The sequence below is a fragment of the Panicum virgatum genome, chromosome 5N, assembly GCF_016808335.1.
Source record: "Panicum virgatum strain AP13 chromosome 5N, P.virgatum_v5, whole genome shotgun sequence".
Taxonomy (NCBI): Eukaryota; Viridiplantae; Streptophyta; class Magnoliopsida; order Poales; family Poaceae; genus Panicum; species Panicum virgatum.
Window position 1 is genome coordinate 56,675,879 of NC_053149.1, and position 15,981 is coordinate 56,691,859.

Genomic DNA, 15,981 nt, shown 5'->3' on the forward strand with positions numbered 1-15,981 from the left:
TGAAGCCCCCGTGATTTCGCTCTCTAGAGTAGTTCGGTGGAGGAGGAGCCACAAAAATGTTGCTCCGCGCGGCTCCTCCGGCTCCTCCATCTCGCCTTCCTTCTTTGCCCCCAACGGCCGCAGACTCCTCCGCCGCTCGGGCTTGAGCTCCTCCTTGTGGATCCATCGGGGAAGGGGAGGAAAAAGCTAGAGAGGGCATAGGGACGGCGCGACCGGCGGCAGCTGAGGAGGCGGACGACGAGGCCGGCGCGGACGAGGAGGCGGCCTGCTGCGGAGGTGCCGGTGCCGCCATGGCCGACCGGAGCGGGAGGAGGAGGCGGCCAAGCAGAGCTGGAGGAGGGGTGGAATCGACGGGGGCCCTGCACCCAGGCGGAGCTTCGGCTGGCGGCCAAGGCGAGGGCGCACGCGATGCCGGTTTTGAGGGGGAGGGCTGTGGACGCGCCGTGGCCGAGCAGTAGCAGACGGAGCTTGATGCGGGGGCAGACGGCGGCGGCCTTACGAGCGACCGGAGGTTGGACCAGGGGCGTGAGGAAGGAGACGGGTCGTGGGGAGGGGGTGGGGGAATGGATAAGAGGAGAGGAGGAAAAAAAGAAAAGGAAATGGAGAGGAGAAAAAAGGAAAAGAAAGAAAAGGAAAAAAGAAGAAAAAGGGGAAAAAGAGAGAAGGGCAATTTAGACATTTTACAACCTCAATCAAACAGGTGAAGCAGTTTTGCCAAACGTTTTGCAAAACGGCTCCAGCTCTATCAGAGAAACCGCTCCACCAAAGGAGCCGGAGCCGGAGCCGTTTTTGAAAGAGCCGGAGCCCTGCCAAACAGACCCAAAGTAGCTTCTTGCTACAATATTCTACATGTGTATTAGAAGGAACCGAAACTAGTGAAGCCACATAAACATGCTCTAAAAGAGTTGGACTCATATGTTACACAATTTTGAGCACTCAAAATATATATATGAGAACCAAGTTGGATCTTGAAGAGAGCACTAGGATCATTATGATCCGTTACCACACCCTTATGTAAGACAGTAAGATGAAATGTGATTTTTTTTTACTTTCTCGGCCTAATATAATAGTTTCGCAGCTAGTTGGTGCCACAACACGTTCTCTTGAAGAAAAGCACGCGTCCACATTCGCACACGGCACACACCCACCAGCTCGATAATCACGCCGCAACAAATAAACAAACACAACTTACCGCTAGAATTTGCTTTTGAAAGGGAATCCATACTAGCTAGTCGATGATATGGATTCCTTACCGCCCAAAGTGGGAGGAGCTAGGCTAGCTGATGAGTGTCCCCAGTAGGTGGGGAAAAGTGAGGCCGCTTTTGCCACCGGCTTCGTCGACCACAGCAATCATGCTGTTCATGCATAATCCCTGCTCGATCGGCGACCGGTCGATCGCCCGCCGGATCGCGAAATCCGTCGCTTTTCCAGCCCCGGTTCCGGCCACTTCTCTTGTTTTTCTGATCGAAATTTATTTGCTCCGGCCACTTGTTCAACTCGCAATGATAATGCGGGAGAGTTTCCGCTCATGATCATTTGTGTTGTGCGCATCGCGAGGATCCAATGAGATCGCTGGAACGTACCCATAAAATATTGATGTATTATTGGTCACTCGATCTATAGGCGAATCAGAAACGGACAAAGTGGAGGGGGGGGGGGGGGGGGTTAAAGCGTGCGTCACATATATACATGATGCATAAACTTTCTCTCCTCCTTTTTGTTTTGTTCTCGGCACCAGAGAGAGGATCGATCGTGATGCTGATGCACGGGACGTCGTGTCTCCGAGTGACACATTGCAAGGTAGGCAAAGAACGGCCAGATTCAGTTTGGAATATAATGTGGACGGCGCTGAGAACTACTAAGAACTAATCTCTACACTTAACTAAAGCGAGCAATATTTTTTTTGTCCGTCAATCAAAATCCTAATAAACTAGGTGATACCCCGTTCGTTGCTGCGGAATTTTTTAAATAAAATTTTAATGTGAAATTTGAAAGTAAAAAAATTAAGATGATTGCATGGCAACATTCACAAAAAAAATCGATGGAAAACATAAATAGATAGCCCTAGTGGATGTTGATGTGGCATTTGATATAATGAGTTCCTATATAATGCGGATAACTTGCATGTTAAGAGAAATAGAGTTAATGACTTTAGTGGGTGTCATCTATATATGCTATATAGATGATATGAATTTTACTTGCATGTTATTTTTTATCAGGATCTGGTAGAAATCGATAAACTAACAGAAGTAACATCAATAGAATATTTGATCGCATTATAAAAGAATAGGTGCTCAAAGAAATAGAGTATGCATATGAGTCTTTACGTTAATAGATTGAAAGCATTGCAAAAATAGAGTATGTATATGACTTTACGTTAATAGTTTAAAGATTAAAAGTATTGCACATAGTAGAGGTCATATGAACATTTTCTTGTTTATTGAATCTCATAAAAATCGATAATCTAAAAGAAGAAACACCAATAGAATATTGATCACATTATAGAAGAATAGGTGATGAAAAAATAGCGTATGTATATGATTTTACTTTAGTTAATTAAAGATTAAAAATATTGCATATTGTAGAGATGACAACATGAATATTTTTTGTAATTAATAAGATAGTTGAAAGTTAGTGGGACACTTAGTTGAGAATGAGGTAAACACCTTGCATGAAGAGAGAAATAGTTAGTGCGTGCTATCTATATAGGATATATAGATATAGATTTGAGACCGTATAGAACTAGTGTTTGTCGAGAAGAATAGAAAAAGACTAAAGTTCTCAATGTATTTGTACTATATTTTTATAAAATACATATTGTGTATCATACATACATTTTTATACGCTAAATAATATATTTATATGACTTCCTGTAGTAGTGCACGGGCATATCAGCTAGTCCAACAACTAATTAACGATGGCCGGAGCGCGTTGCACAGCTAACTCCCCTCCGTTCCAAATTGTATGTTGTTTTAGCAAAAATATATATATATAGATTTTGCTATGCATCTATATAAACACTATGTATAGATGCATGGAAAAATTTATGCATTTAGATTTGATAAAACAACCTACAATTTAGAACAGACGGACTAATTATGATTGGTCATAGGCACAGCTTACTTCTTTTCCTTATTTTTGACTCGACAAAAGAAATAAATCACGCACAATGCTACATGCCCTCGTCTCATTATTAAGCAACTAACATGCATATGCGTTTCATTGTAAGTGGCAGTTCTTACATGTACATGCTGATGTGTTGGGGGGGGGGGGGGGGGGGGGGGGGGAAGCTATCTTCCAATATACTGTGCATATATAGTGTTAGGACAGCAGTTTCTAACATGACAAATTACCGCACTAAATTTTCTGGACGGAGATGGTGGTGGTGGTACGGTGGTGGTTATACCAGATCCACGAGGGATGATGGTCCATGTTAATTATATATTATCAATTAAGCATAGTCTTTCAATAAACACTTGGATTGGTATTCATCACACTCTCTTTTTTGTTACCCGCAAAAAAAGGAAGTGAGTGTACTATTGCACAACAATACATCACATGTTAATAAGTACTATATGCTTTTTGTTCTTTATGACTTCCATTAATTAGCTTTTTTCCTAAACAAGGTACAGATGCAAATGATCAAATGTCAACGTTAGGAAGTACTTTCTTTGTTGAAGATGTAACATGTACTATTTTGTTTTGGCTTGGTGCTACAATTTAGTTAGACTTTCATAATTGTTTTCTGACAAAACATAAGACCAATGTATATACTATAAAAGCATTTTAAAATTATGAATCCAGCTTTGTACATTTCACATATATATTGAACATACTTACTCCCTCCATTCCAAATTGTTAGTCATTCCAACTTTCTTGGAGAGTCAAAATATTTTAAGTTTGACCAAGTTTATATAATAAAGTGCTAATATTTATAGTACCAAATAAGTATCATTAGATTCTTCACTAAGTATACTTTCATAGTATATCTATTCGGTGTTATAAATCTTTATAATTTTATATAATTTTGGTCAAACGTAAAAATAGTTTGACTCTCCAAGAAAATTGGAATGCCTTGCAATTTAAAATGGAGGGAGTATATCTGAATAAGTGCTGCGGTAGATAGACATGTCTGAATTGCTTTTCAAAATTAGATGTGCCTATATCAACACACGCTCCTACACGACCTAGTAATTTCAAGAGAGATAAGAATCAGAAGTTCATTGAGAAATTTGAGGTGCATAGCTAACCAAAATTCACTCTCTTGTTTATTCATATTCTAACACAGTACACAAATAGATATGTCGTAATCTTTATCTGGTTGTGACGTGTGGTAGACTGCTTTAGTTACCAATTCTCTATATATGTTTTTCCATCACCATTCATGTGTGCACATCCATTTGTATTTGATACGTGCTTATATATTTCAACCTAGCTCAAGATATATGTTTAATGACATGCAAATTTTTATGCTCATTGCTTCATGCTACATGGATACCTGATCCTTATGGTGACACAGATCATGAGAAAGATAGTAATATTATTGTCATTGGAGGTGGTGGTAGGATACTATCTTCTATGTTTTTGTGAGAATTGTTAGGATTTATCTCCTTTTTAGGGGGTCTTATGCGGATTAACAAAGAGGCTTCAAAAGATAATCTGATTATAGTAATAATATTTTTAACGATGGTTACATCCTACCGAATTGATGAGCGATATGTTTGTTTTTGAGAAGTTTAGTATATTTATCTTTTTTTTCTCACGACTTCTAATTGGTAACAGGAAGATGGAATATCGCGATCAGGTACTTCTGGTACTGCAAACCGAGTTTCTGTCGGAACGCGTAAGAAGCAGCTAGAAGCATGCATCACTAGGGTAGGAGTAATCCACACGCGTCAGTTTGAGACCCCAAGTATGTATTCCGATCAAGTAGAGAGATCATCAGCATCTTTGAATCTCTTATATTCTCCGTGGAGTCCCTCACCAGGGCGAACGTCTAGTGCCTTGTCGTAGTTTTTCGTGCTTAGGTCCAACTCGTGTAGCTAGAGGTTTGTATAATTGTATATGCATCTCCATCAGTCATGGCCCGCTGTCAATTTTTGGCACGTACACATCGCTTGTCTTCATCGACCAACACCGTTTAGGCCTTAACTGGATGCACACTTAGCGCCCACAGAACGCAGCGCGTCATCATACCGATCCCGGATCCCTAAACCGCTCCCTGTCAGGCCGTCAAATTGGCATATTCTGTCAGCACTAATGATTCATCGATCAGCTGGGCATTAGTCTTGTAGTACGTTTTTTTTCCGTCTGACGACAGCAATGCAACCGATCGACGTTGACACGCACACACATGCACACCGATCGATCGATGCATATGGTACATGCATGCATGATGGTGCATCGAGATGCAAGATCGTCGTCCGCGCTTTCTTTGCTTTCGTGACACCCCGCCCCGTTGCTGCCGCCCTTTTCAGCAGCATGTAGCCTGTGGCGAGTTCCATCCGAATTGAAAACCAGTCAAAAGCGGGCAGCACAAGCACGGTGCCACTCCTGCCAGCTAGCTAGCATATGGACACGCATTGGATTTGGGAGGCCGCCGTTTCACGCCGCGCATAGGCACGGAATATACCGATCGACATGCATGCGCAAGCCTAGCTAGACGTAGATGGGTATAGGATATATTATATATACATATACATAAAATCATGCCACAGGAACATACACACACACGCTGATGACAAGCTAGCACTAGCGCGCGTACAAATAATAATGGAGCGAAAAGGACAAGGCGGTCTCTGCTGTGCGTGTATGTACGTATACGAGGCCGCATGTGCGCGCGGCACACAGCATGCTCCCGTCAGCTGGCCATCGAGCTAACAGCGCTGGTAGGGGTCAGACCCAGTCACCTGTCAGTGCGCGCGCCTTGTAGCGCCACTGCTGGCTGGGTGCCGCGCGCTCCCCCCCCCCCCCCCCCCCCCCCTCCAGTGTGTGACCAGCAGCACTTGGGTTCCTACACCCGGGGTTGTCGCTTCGCGCGCACTGCTGCGTGCCGGTGCCGCCGCCGGCCTGATCAGGTGTTCAGGTGATGGATGAGGAGGGCGGTCGTCGATGGCGACAAAGCCACGCACCCGCCCGGGACGACGGCCGGACAAACCAGTGGACGGACGGACGATGGGCTCCCGTCCCCGGGGGGTGGACGGGTGTCATCTGTTCAATGTGGCGTACTACTAGTACTAGTACCAGAATGTATCTGGTCGTTTGCAGGACCGTCTAGGGAGTGTTTGGCCTAAAAAAGCCTGTTTACAACAGCTAGTACTAGCTTGGAAAAGGGAGTTGCTGCATGTAGCCTGATTTTTCACATCTACAAAGTCGGCCAATCTCGTCCGTAGGAAAAGCATGCATTACATGGAAACCCCTGTTTAAGCAATAATAATGTGGCAACGACTAGGGCTGGAAAAATAGCTCGTGGCTCGTAGCTCGGCTCGGGCTCGGAACGGCTCGGCTCGGCTCGGAGCAGCTCGCGAGCCTCAAACGAGCCGAGCCGAGTCAGATTTTTTGGCTCGCAAAAATAGCGAGCCGAGCCGAGCCGGCTTGTTCAGTCTCGCGAGCCGGCTCGCGAGCTCGACCCAATACAGTTTAAGAATAATTTCACGATGATTGATGAATTAATTCTTCATCATTAGTGGTATAAATTAATATTTATACACATAACATAGCAATTTGTATGTACATAAGAAATATATGCCACATAATTATTGTTATCATTCAAAAAAAATAAATTAATTTATTTTAAATTTAGTTCACATTGTTTAGTGAGCCTCCACCGAGCCGAACCGAGCCTGATTTTCTGGCTCGCAAAAATAGCGAGCCGAGCTCGGCTCGTTCACTTGCCGAGCCGAACCGAGCCGAGCCGAACTCAGCTCGGCTCGGCTCGTTTCCAGCCCTAGCAACGACCACCTGCAAGGCTGCAAGTTGCCAGTACAAGTCGTAAGACCTTTTGATCGAGCAGTGCCGCCTTTTGGAGAATCTACCAAAGCCGAGCGCCCCGGCCGGCCGCCAGTACCTCCTTAGTTGACATTAAGCACCATGCAAAGTCATGTCGTTTTGGGCGAGATAAACGGTGGCACAAGCTTTATTAGGGCGCTTGAAAAGCCGTAGCCCTTTTCGCGGGAGCACGTACAGTGCGGGTCACCAGCTCAGTCATTAGATTCCGTGGTGCAGTGAAAGTGCGGGCATTGACTAAGCGCATCTCGCTCGCATCTCTACGGAGATACCAGCGGCGGACAACGACGGACACACATGCAATGCATGGGGCATCCATTCACCACCACATGTACTGTGCACTGTGCACCTAAAAAAGTTAGCTTCTAGTAGGAGGAATGGAATCTGCCCAATTTGGCATTATACCACGAATGCTACCTCCACTACTGTTCTCACAGTTCCTGGCCTCCCGTGTACACAAAATAAGTACTACCCGATTTTCATCGAGTGAGAGAGAAAATTGAGAAGAGAAGAAGATGTATGTATATAAAATAAACGAGAATATGCTGATCAGCTATATGTACACCTTCCAGAGAGGGGGAAATGTGGCTTTTCAAAAAAGAAAAAAGAAAAAGAAAAGAAAAATGCACAAGATTCTGGTGTCGTCCTAGTGTGCTTACGAGTTGCAGCACGACAGGTTAAACATCTACCACAACGAGCACCAGTAAAAAGGGGCCGGCCGCGGCCGGGCAGGCAGGATCGAATCGCTCTCGATCTTGCGGTCCGAGCGTGAGTGGCGGTTCAATTATGCTGCTACTGGCGCCTCAGCTCCTCTGCTGCCTGCCAAAGCTTTGCTTTGCTAGCGCGGTTTCAAGGGGGGTGGTAGCTAGTAGTGAGCTGGTGACGAAGGCCATGTAAAAAAATGGTGTATCAGAGGGAGGGTGCGGCGGCCGGCAGCAATGGCCGACACCCCTGAGGCGCCTGACGCCGGGCAGCCTCCCGGTCCGTGGATTTTCTCCGGACCCTTGACGACGGCCGGGATGCTGTTCTGGTTTCGTTTCGTGCCTCGGAGTTTAGAGCCGGATTCGCTGGCTGGCCTGTTTTCTTTCCAGAAATGACGCCGAGGAGCAACGCCGCGCAAGACTTGTGTGTGCGTGGCTGCCGTATCTTCATCCACTCGCTAAAGCTTCTTTCCTGCTGAGCTTAAGAAGAAACAAGTTCCACTACTATTTGACAAGCTTTTTACAATTGGGCATGTTTAATAACGTGACTAAAGAAACTGTTTTAACATGACAACAACCAGCAACTCTGATTTGTGTGCCGGCATGTGTTTGGCCTCTTAATTTGTTCAAACTGAGATGAGTCTGGTCACTGGTGGGGAATCACTGGAAGAGGATGGCATCGCTTGGTCAGTCAATTAATCTGTGGGACAGGAGCCGCTGGATTGGTACGGGAATGGGAAGAATCTTTGCGGTTGAGGGACGACGCATGTCGCATTGCATGTTTGTCTGTACAAAACAAAGTGCAGAAGAAGTTCGAGGCACGGGCCTCTCTCACAGAGGCGAGAGGCCCAAGGCCGGAAGGCGACCCACCAACCAGGCCGGGCTGCGGCGCTCCCCGAGGAAGCCTACATGTGGGCTGCAGAGGGGCGATCCATTCGTTGGCCCAGAAAGGCAAAACCGGCACGACGCTCTTCCTTCGGATCGAAGTTCCCTCTTCCTCCTTCGCATCCAAGCTGTCGGCCTTTATTTGCGAAGATCCTCTTGGCCTCCTCCTGTGACCCGAATTCCCTGGTCACCTCCTCCCACAACCCGCGCCATTTCCACCGCCTAGAGAGTAGGGATCTCTCGCTTCGCTAGCCGGTCGTCGATCCCTCTCCCTGCCGCAGGCGAGCCGCAATGGAGGTGGTGAACACGCCCAGCCAGGAGCTCGCCCTCACCAACTGCGCCTTCGTCTCCGCCGCCGACCTCCGCCGCTTCCCCAACTACATTGCCCTCGTTGGCGACGCCCTCGTCCTCACCCTAAGATATCCTCACTCTAACTTTTACTTAATCCATCTGCCCTTGTGGATGGTTAGAGCCTCCGTCAAGTGATCCCTCGTTTATTTATTCTTTTCTGACGAATACAACCTACCCGACGATGAGTTTGTTTGGTGCTGCGGCGTCATTGATTTTTGCTGCTCTAGGAAGCAGTGTGCGACATCTGATTCAAATACCTAATGTGTCAACTCGACAGGTTGTATTCATCTCACTGACATACTCTAATTTCTCGTATTGGGCGGCAGGGTAGTTAAACTCTGTTGTTTGTACAGTGATAACAGTGACAGGCAGTTACCTTATTAATTCATGTTGGATGTGCAAGTGTGCGTCATTATAAACAGTTTTGATTTAGCTTGACAAAAAATTAGTTTCAAGTTTTGCTCAGTGCCTCTCAGTTGTTGAAATTTGAATTACAAGAGTTCAGCAGCCTACATAGACGAAGAACTTGTGAACCAACTACATGGGAATAACTTGTGATGCCTATGATAGTTTTGCAGTTAAATTCTTGTTATGTTTTACTTTGGGAAGTGAACTTTCTTTTTCTCTCAAGTGTGTGATCCTTAACAAGACACACAGCTCATGATGCCATTGCAAGTGGTCGCATTGCTTTGAATGGCATCCAGCGTAGACAGGCAAAAGTTTCTGCTGGAGATTCTGTTACAGTCAGCAGGTTTGAATTTTAACATGCTTCGGGACCTATACTTTTCACGGTTCTTTCTGTAGTCATTTAGTTTGTTAATTTTCTGCTCAGCTTTGTTCCTCCTGATGATTTCAAGCTGGCTTTGCTTACACTGGAGCTATCATTTGTCAAGGCAAAAGCCAACCAAGAGCAGGTTCGCCTGCTCTTCTAGATGATCACAATAGTATTTTGTAAGAATTTAGTTGATGATGTTATATGTGTGAACTTCATTTGTAGTTGGATGCTGTTTTGCTTGCCCAACAACTGCGGAAAAGATTCCTTGACCAGGTAGGACATATTGCCTTGGCTGCTAGTGTTCTCTTTCGATAGGGTTTGTTTCTTCCATGATTTTATCAAGAATTTTTCCCTCTATCTGTCACTGACAACATGTTGCATTCGGTAATTAGATGATGGCTTGCTTTTAGTTGTGTATCCCCAACCAACTTTTGTTCTATGTAGGTCATGACAATTGGGCAAAAAGTGACGTTTGAATTTTGTGGGACAAACTATATCTTCACTGTAAATCAAGCAATGCTAGAAGGTCAAGAGAGTTCCACACCATTGGACAGAGGGCTCCTGTCAAGTGACACATACATCATATTTGAGGCAGCCCCTAATTCGGGAATTAAGGTTCCTTTCAGTTCATTTGTTACCTACAAGTAAAGTGCGTAGAAGACACTGTAATACCTTGTCTTATACATGCAGGTGATCAACCAAAAGGAAGCTGCTAGCAGCAAGCTTTTCAAGCATAAAGAGTTTAACCTGGAGAAGTTGGGTATAGGTGGATTAAGTGCTGAATTTACAGACATCTTTCGCAGGGCATTTGCTTCTCGAGTGTTTCCACCTCACGTTGTTAGTAGGTAATTGTCTAGGAGGAATTAGGATACTGTCACACTCTCTGCAATTAGTAGTTATTAATTAACTTCCTCCGACAGGTTAGGTATAAAGCATGTCAAGGGTATACTGCTTTATGGCCCCCCTGGTACTGGAAAGACACTTATGGCTCGACAAATTGGGAAGTTGTTAAATGGGAAGGATCCGAAGGCATGGATTTCTTGACTGAATATATCATGCAAATTTGCCCCAGGCCTGATTGAACGATTTACTTCTATATATGTTTATACTTATAAACACAGTGGATTATGTTATAGTTATTCTTCAAAAATTTAATTTAGTATTTAAAGTAGTCTTACTCTTATGTAGGTCTTATCAAGAAGTAATGACCAATATTTGACTATATTACGTGTAAAATGTTGCCGTGTACTTCTATGTGACCTATTTTACTAGTTTTGTTGCATTCATTTTCCCATGAAATTGGCAACTAAATTAGTTATGTTGCCTTCCATTTCATTTTCATCATGAAATTTTCAACATTATATCTAGTCAGATTGTGTGAACCGTGCTAAAAGTATGTTTTTGTCAAGGTAGCCAAATAATATGACTGATGTCAGATCTCAGCTATGGTCCAGCTACATGCTTAACTTCCATGTTTGTATCTCAGATTGTAAATGGACCTGAAGTCTTGAGCAAATTTGTTGGTGAAACAGAGAAAAACGTGAGAGATCTATTTGCAGATGCTGAGAATGAACAGAGAACACGTGGTAGGGTGTCTCAAGAAAAATGTTTTTTATTGCTTTCATTTCTTTTTGTTTATCTGATTATCTCAATTATGTGGTTTTATCTCAATTTAGGTGATGAGAGTGACCTTCATGTCATCATCTTTGATGAAATTGATGCTATATGTAAGGTAAATCACCTGTACCCTCTGCTTCCCATCCTCATATGTTTTCCACTTATTTCAAGCTCTCTAAGCATAGTTGAGGATAAGCTGTACCTTTCGTGTAGATAGCTCAATGCTGAATTCCTCAATCACAATTTGTTAGCAGGAAGGTGCTTTAGGTTGTTCCTAATATTTCGTGCACAACTTTTTTTGCTACTTTAAATATGAACATTTCTACAAAATTCTATGTTCATCCTATTATATGAAAAATAATTATTCTGATTAGATACATATTATTTGTGAATTACAATATATCATTTCTCAAATGCATTCCGTTGGCTGGGATCCATGATATTGGTTTTCCGATGATTCTTAATACTTTATACCAGCCTCTGTAATTTATTTTGCAGTACATTTTTTGCAGTGCATTTTTTGCAGTGCCTGCTTGTTTAGATTGCCTTATAAAATATGATGAAATTTTTCATAACTTCTTGAAAATCCGATTGTGCAGTCAAGAGGTTCAACCAGGGATGGTACAGGTGTGCATGACAGCATTGTAAACCAGCTACTAACTAAGGTATTTTTCCTATAATTCGACTTATGGACTTGATTGTGCCTTTTTCATGTGTGTGTTTAATGATATGTAACCAACCTGACAACCTGTATACTATTTAGATAGATGGTGTTGAAGCACTAAACAATGTTCTGCTTATTGGAATGACAAATAGGAAAGATTTGCTTGATGAAGCTTTATTGAGGTGAACTCTTACACTTAGTTAATGATTATATATCTTTTTGGAAGTATTTGCTCAATCTTTGGCACGTACATTTAGTAGTACTGACAATAGATATCATTTCAATCAAGAGGATCGCAAGGATTTAATGTCCAACTGTGCCTCATGCTTTATGATATTTGGCATTCGGGCCTGGAAGGTTGGAAGTGCACATTGAGATAAACCTACCTGATGAAAATGGTCGCTTCCAAATTCTCCAAATACACACAAATATGATGAAACAGAGCTCTTTCCTTTCTCCAGATGTTAATCTGCTAGAGCTTGGTATGTCTGATATTCCTCCTTTCCTACAAGCGAAAGCTGATAATTTCTGCTGCCTCATATTTCTTGATGTAAGAATATATCAATTCTGCGACATAATTAATCATGTGAAGCACTTAAAATAACATCTGCTCATCTGAATGAAGCTGCACGAACCAAGAACTACAGTGGAGCAGAATTGGAAGGTGTTGTCAAAAGCGCAGTTTCTTATGCTTTGAACCGTCAAATTAGTATGGATGACCTTACAAAGCCTTTGGATGAGGAAAGCATTAAGGTCACTATGGATGACTTTGTGAATGGACTTCAAGAAATTACCCCTGCATTTGGAGCATCTACGGATAACCTTGAAAGATGCAGGTTGTACCAAACATCGCAAACATGTAGTTTACAGAGTATTGGCTTTATTATTTATATGTTCTAGTGCCTAAATGGATTAATTAACATGCTTCAAATATTATAAGGATTCATTTCTTGTGGTGTCTGATTACGTATCACTTTTACAAAATTTTGTACTCCACCTATGGCTAGGGTCTCAGGGAGATGCCAGTATGCTACTATCTTATCCGTTTCATTTTTCTAAGGGTAGTGAATTTTGCACTGACATTTTAAGAACCAGAATACCAGATGCTTTCTGTCATTCATGAATGTTTGTGGAACATCCATCCTATAAAGAAACAGGAAAGCAGAATTTATAGACTATGTTCAGTAGATATAAATGTCTCAAAGATAAAGATCTATTATATGCTTGAAGTTTCCCAATGAAATAATTTTTTTGCTGTTTGATCTGTGAGAAAGATTCCAATCATTTGTCTATTTTGCTGAAAATCCTGGCCGTGATCATGAAAATGCGCACAACTTTAATGTAATTTCTCACACAGACTTCTTCATGCAAAATATGCAGGTTGCGTGGTATTGTTGACTGTGGCAAACCACATAAGCACATTTATCAGCGGGCTATGCTCCTAGTGGAGCAGGTTAAAGTTAGCAGAGGTAGCCCTCTTGTCACTTGCCTTTTGGAAGGACCAGCTGGAAGGTACATTTCAACCACACATTAGCCTTATCTTTCTTTGGATCTGCTGAAACCTCATTTCATTTTTTTTCAATTGGCTTTCAGTGGTAAATCAGCTACGGCAGCTACTGTTGGTATCGATAGTGATTTTGCTTTTGTAAAAGTTGTAAGTTCCTTTGTTCCTTTTGCAGTTGAGGAGCCACATTTTGTTTATTATGATGTCAATTCTCCTTTTGCTCTATCTGGGAGGATATAGCTCTGAATTGGTATTCTTATTCACAGATATCAGCTGAGACAATGATTGGTTTCAGTGAAAGCAGCAAGTGTGCACAGATATGCAAGGTTAGACAACCATTATGCAATGATGTTTTCTCTAACTATCTGAGAAACTTTATCTTGTTTCACAGCTGCCACTTGTTTATGTGTTGTATAGTTACTCCCTCCGCCCCAAAATATAAGTCTTCACTTTGACTAAGCTTACAGTAAAGAATAATAACATTTATGATATCAAATTAGTATTACTGGATCCATATGAAATACATTTTCATAATGTACTTCGTTGATGTGGTAGATGTTGATACTCTTTTATATAAACTAAGTCAAACATAATAGAGTTTGACTTATAATAAAACTAGAAATGCTTATATTTTGGGAGGGAGTATTTGTTTATCAAATATTGTGTTTGCTCAGGTACATAATGAAGTGTTATATCTTCGTTTCCTGTTATGGTCAGGTTTTCGAGGATGCATACAGATCTCCACTAAGCGTCATAATTCTTGATGACATTGAAAGGTAAATAGTTCTTGAGCCTAGGAATGAAACAGATTGTCACTATTTTTCCTTTTATCCTTTTCACTTAACCTACTTCAGAGTTGTCTGACAATCTTTTAGGTTACTGGAATATGTTGCTATTGGACCCCGCTTCTCAAATTTGATCTCACAAACGCTTCTGGTTCTCCTCAAGAGGGTTCCTCCAAAGGTTCATTGTTGCCTTTTGTTTCCGATCAGCATATTTCTTTCTTGCTATCCTGAATTGTAATTGTGGCCATATGGGACTTGATGCCATACATTGACTTCTCTAACTTGAATTTTCAAACTGTATTTGAGAAACTAAGTTCCTTATGGTATGGAAAACAATTCTATTTATTCATTCGTTTCCTTGCTATTTGTTGTAGGGGAAGAATTTGCTTGTGATCGGAACAACAAGCGAGGTTGGCTTTCTGGAGTCCATTGGTATGTGTGATGCCTTCTCTGTGACCTACCATGTTCCTAAACTGAAAAAAGAGGATGCTAAAAAGGTAATGAAATATTCCACCATTTTAATTGATTTTGTGTTACATGATAATGCCAGGATGTTTTCGTTTGGTATGCTGGGCATTAGGCAATGCTTTTGGAACATTATTGGATAAATCCTACAGAGACTTATGTTTATGAATTGTGTTGGTCCTTCGCAGGTGCTACAGCATCTCAACGTGTTCAACGAAGGAGATATTGATGCAGCAGCAGAAGCATTGGATGATGTAAAATTTTCTCCTAATTACTTACCACAGGAAAGCAGACTTTTAGATCAAAGACTTACTGTTTTTCTGATGACGCAGATGCCACTTAAGAAGTTATATACACTTGTTGAGATGGCGGCACAGGGAAGGACTGGAGGAAGTGCAGAAGCAATTTATGCTGGAAAGGAAAAGATTGATATCGACCATTTCTTTAGTATCCTGGGTGATATTATCCGCTATTAGGCACGTTTCATGCGCAATAAGTAAACTCTTCCCACCTTCGTTTCTATTTTGTGTTTTGCCCTCCTGAACAAATAGTGGTTCTGCTCTGTAAAGTTTGTGCGATGCCTAACGCCCTAGCCTATTCTAACATGTCACATCAATGTATAGAAGTTGTGTATATTGACGACATATGATTGATGTTACTAGATTTATCATGCTAAATATTTTTATAGCATATATGTTATGAGCGTGGTGGGATTGAGAGGATTGTGGAGGAAGAAGGGATGGCTGCTGACGTGCTACAGTACCCCACGGTGCTACACTGTCGCGGGTACTGTTTGCGAGGCGGCGGCTGCGGGGGCAAGAGAGCGGCGGCTAGGGTTGGGGGTGCTGGGAACGCCGGCCGCGGGGCTTCGCCCACGGCCGGCAAGAGAGAAGGGATTTCCTTCTAATCTCTTGCTTGATTAGATTGATACATCTCCTCTTCTTATATAGAGAGGTTTACTTGACCCCTAAGCAAGCGACTAATTAACCCTAATGGGCTAAGGCCCAATAGGCCCTTGACTCCTCTAACACTACACCCCACCTGGACATGCAGCTTGTCCTCGAGCTGCAACCTAACAATGACGCTAACGATGACTCCACTAGACGCAAACCGAAAACCTAAGAACAAGCCTTTTACATCTCGGCTTATTTTAAATAAGCTGTAATTCTTTATCTTTGACTCTTGAAGATACAGCGGACACCCTCCTTGTGCTGGACCCGCACGTAAGT

At 42.6% G+C, this 15,981-nt stretch overlaps 1 protein-coding gene across 2 annotated transcripts; it reads left to right on the top strand.

Annotated features, from left to right (window-relative positions):
* The first annotated feature begins 8,737 nt into the window (after window positions 1-8,737).
* LOC120675682 (vesicle-fusing ATPase-like) lies at window positions 8,738-15,418 on the top strand. Of its 2 annotated transcripts, none has more exons than XM_039956881.1 (21): window positions 8,738-9,010; window positions 9,598-9,693; window positions 9,775-9,856; window positions 9,940-9,990; window positions 10,162-10,332; window positions 10,408-10,562; window positions 10,638-10,746; window positions 11,204-11,303; window positions 11,394-11,449; window positions 11,934-11,999; window positions 12,098-12,180; window positions 12,347-12,480; window positions 12,624-12,834; window positions 13,379-13,510; window positions 13,592-13,652; window positions 13,769-13,828; window positions 14,220-14,278; window positions 14,378-14,465; window positions 14,662-14,719; window positions 14,941-15,006; window positions 15,085-15,233. In XM_039956881.1, the coding sequence occupies exons 1-20, from the start codon at window positions 8,883-8,885 to the stop codon at window positions 14,979-14,981; spliced, it is 1,941 nt and encodes a 646-aa protein (XP_039812815.1). In that variant the 5' UTR covers window positions 8,738-8,882; the 3' UTR covers window positions 14,982-15,006; window positions 15,085-15,233. The 2 variants fall into 2 exon arrangements, with proteins under 2 accessions (XP_039812815.1, XP_039812814.1); XM_039956880.1 differs by having other exon boundaries at window positions 8,740-9,010; window positions 14,662-14,784; window positions 15,085-15,418.
* Window positions 15,419-15,981: the final 563 nt, after the last annotated feature.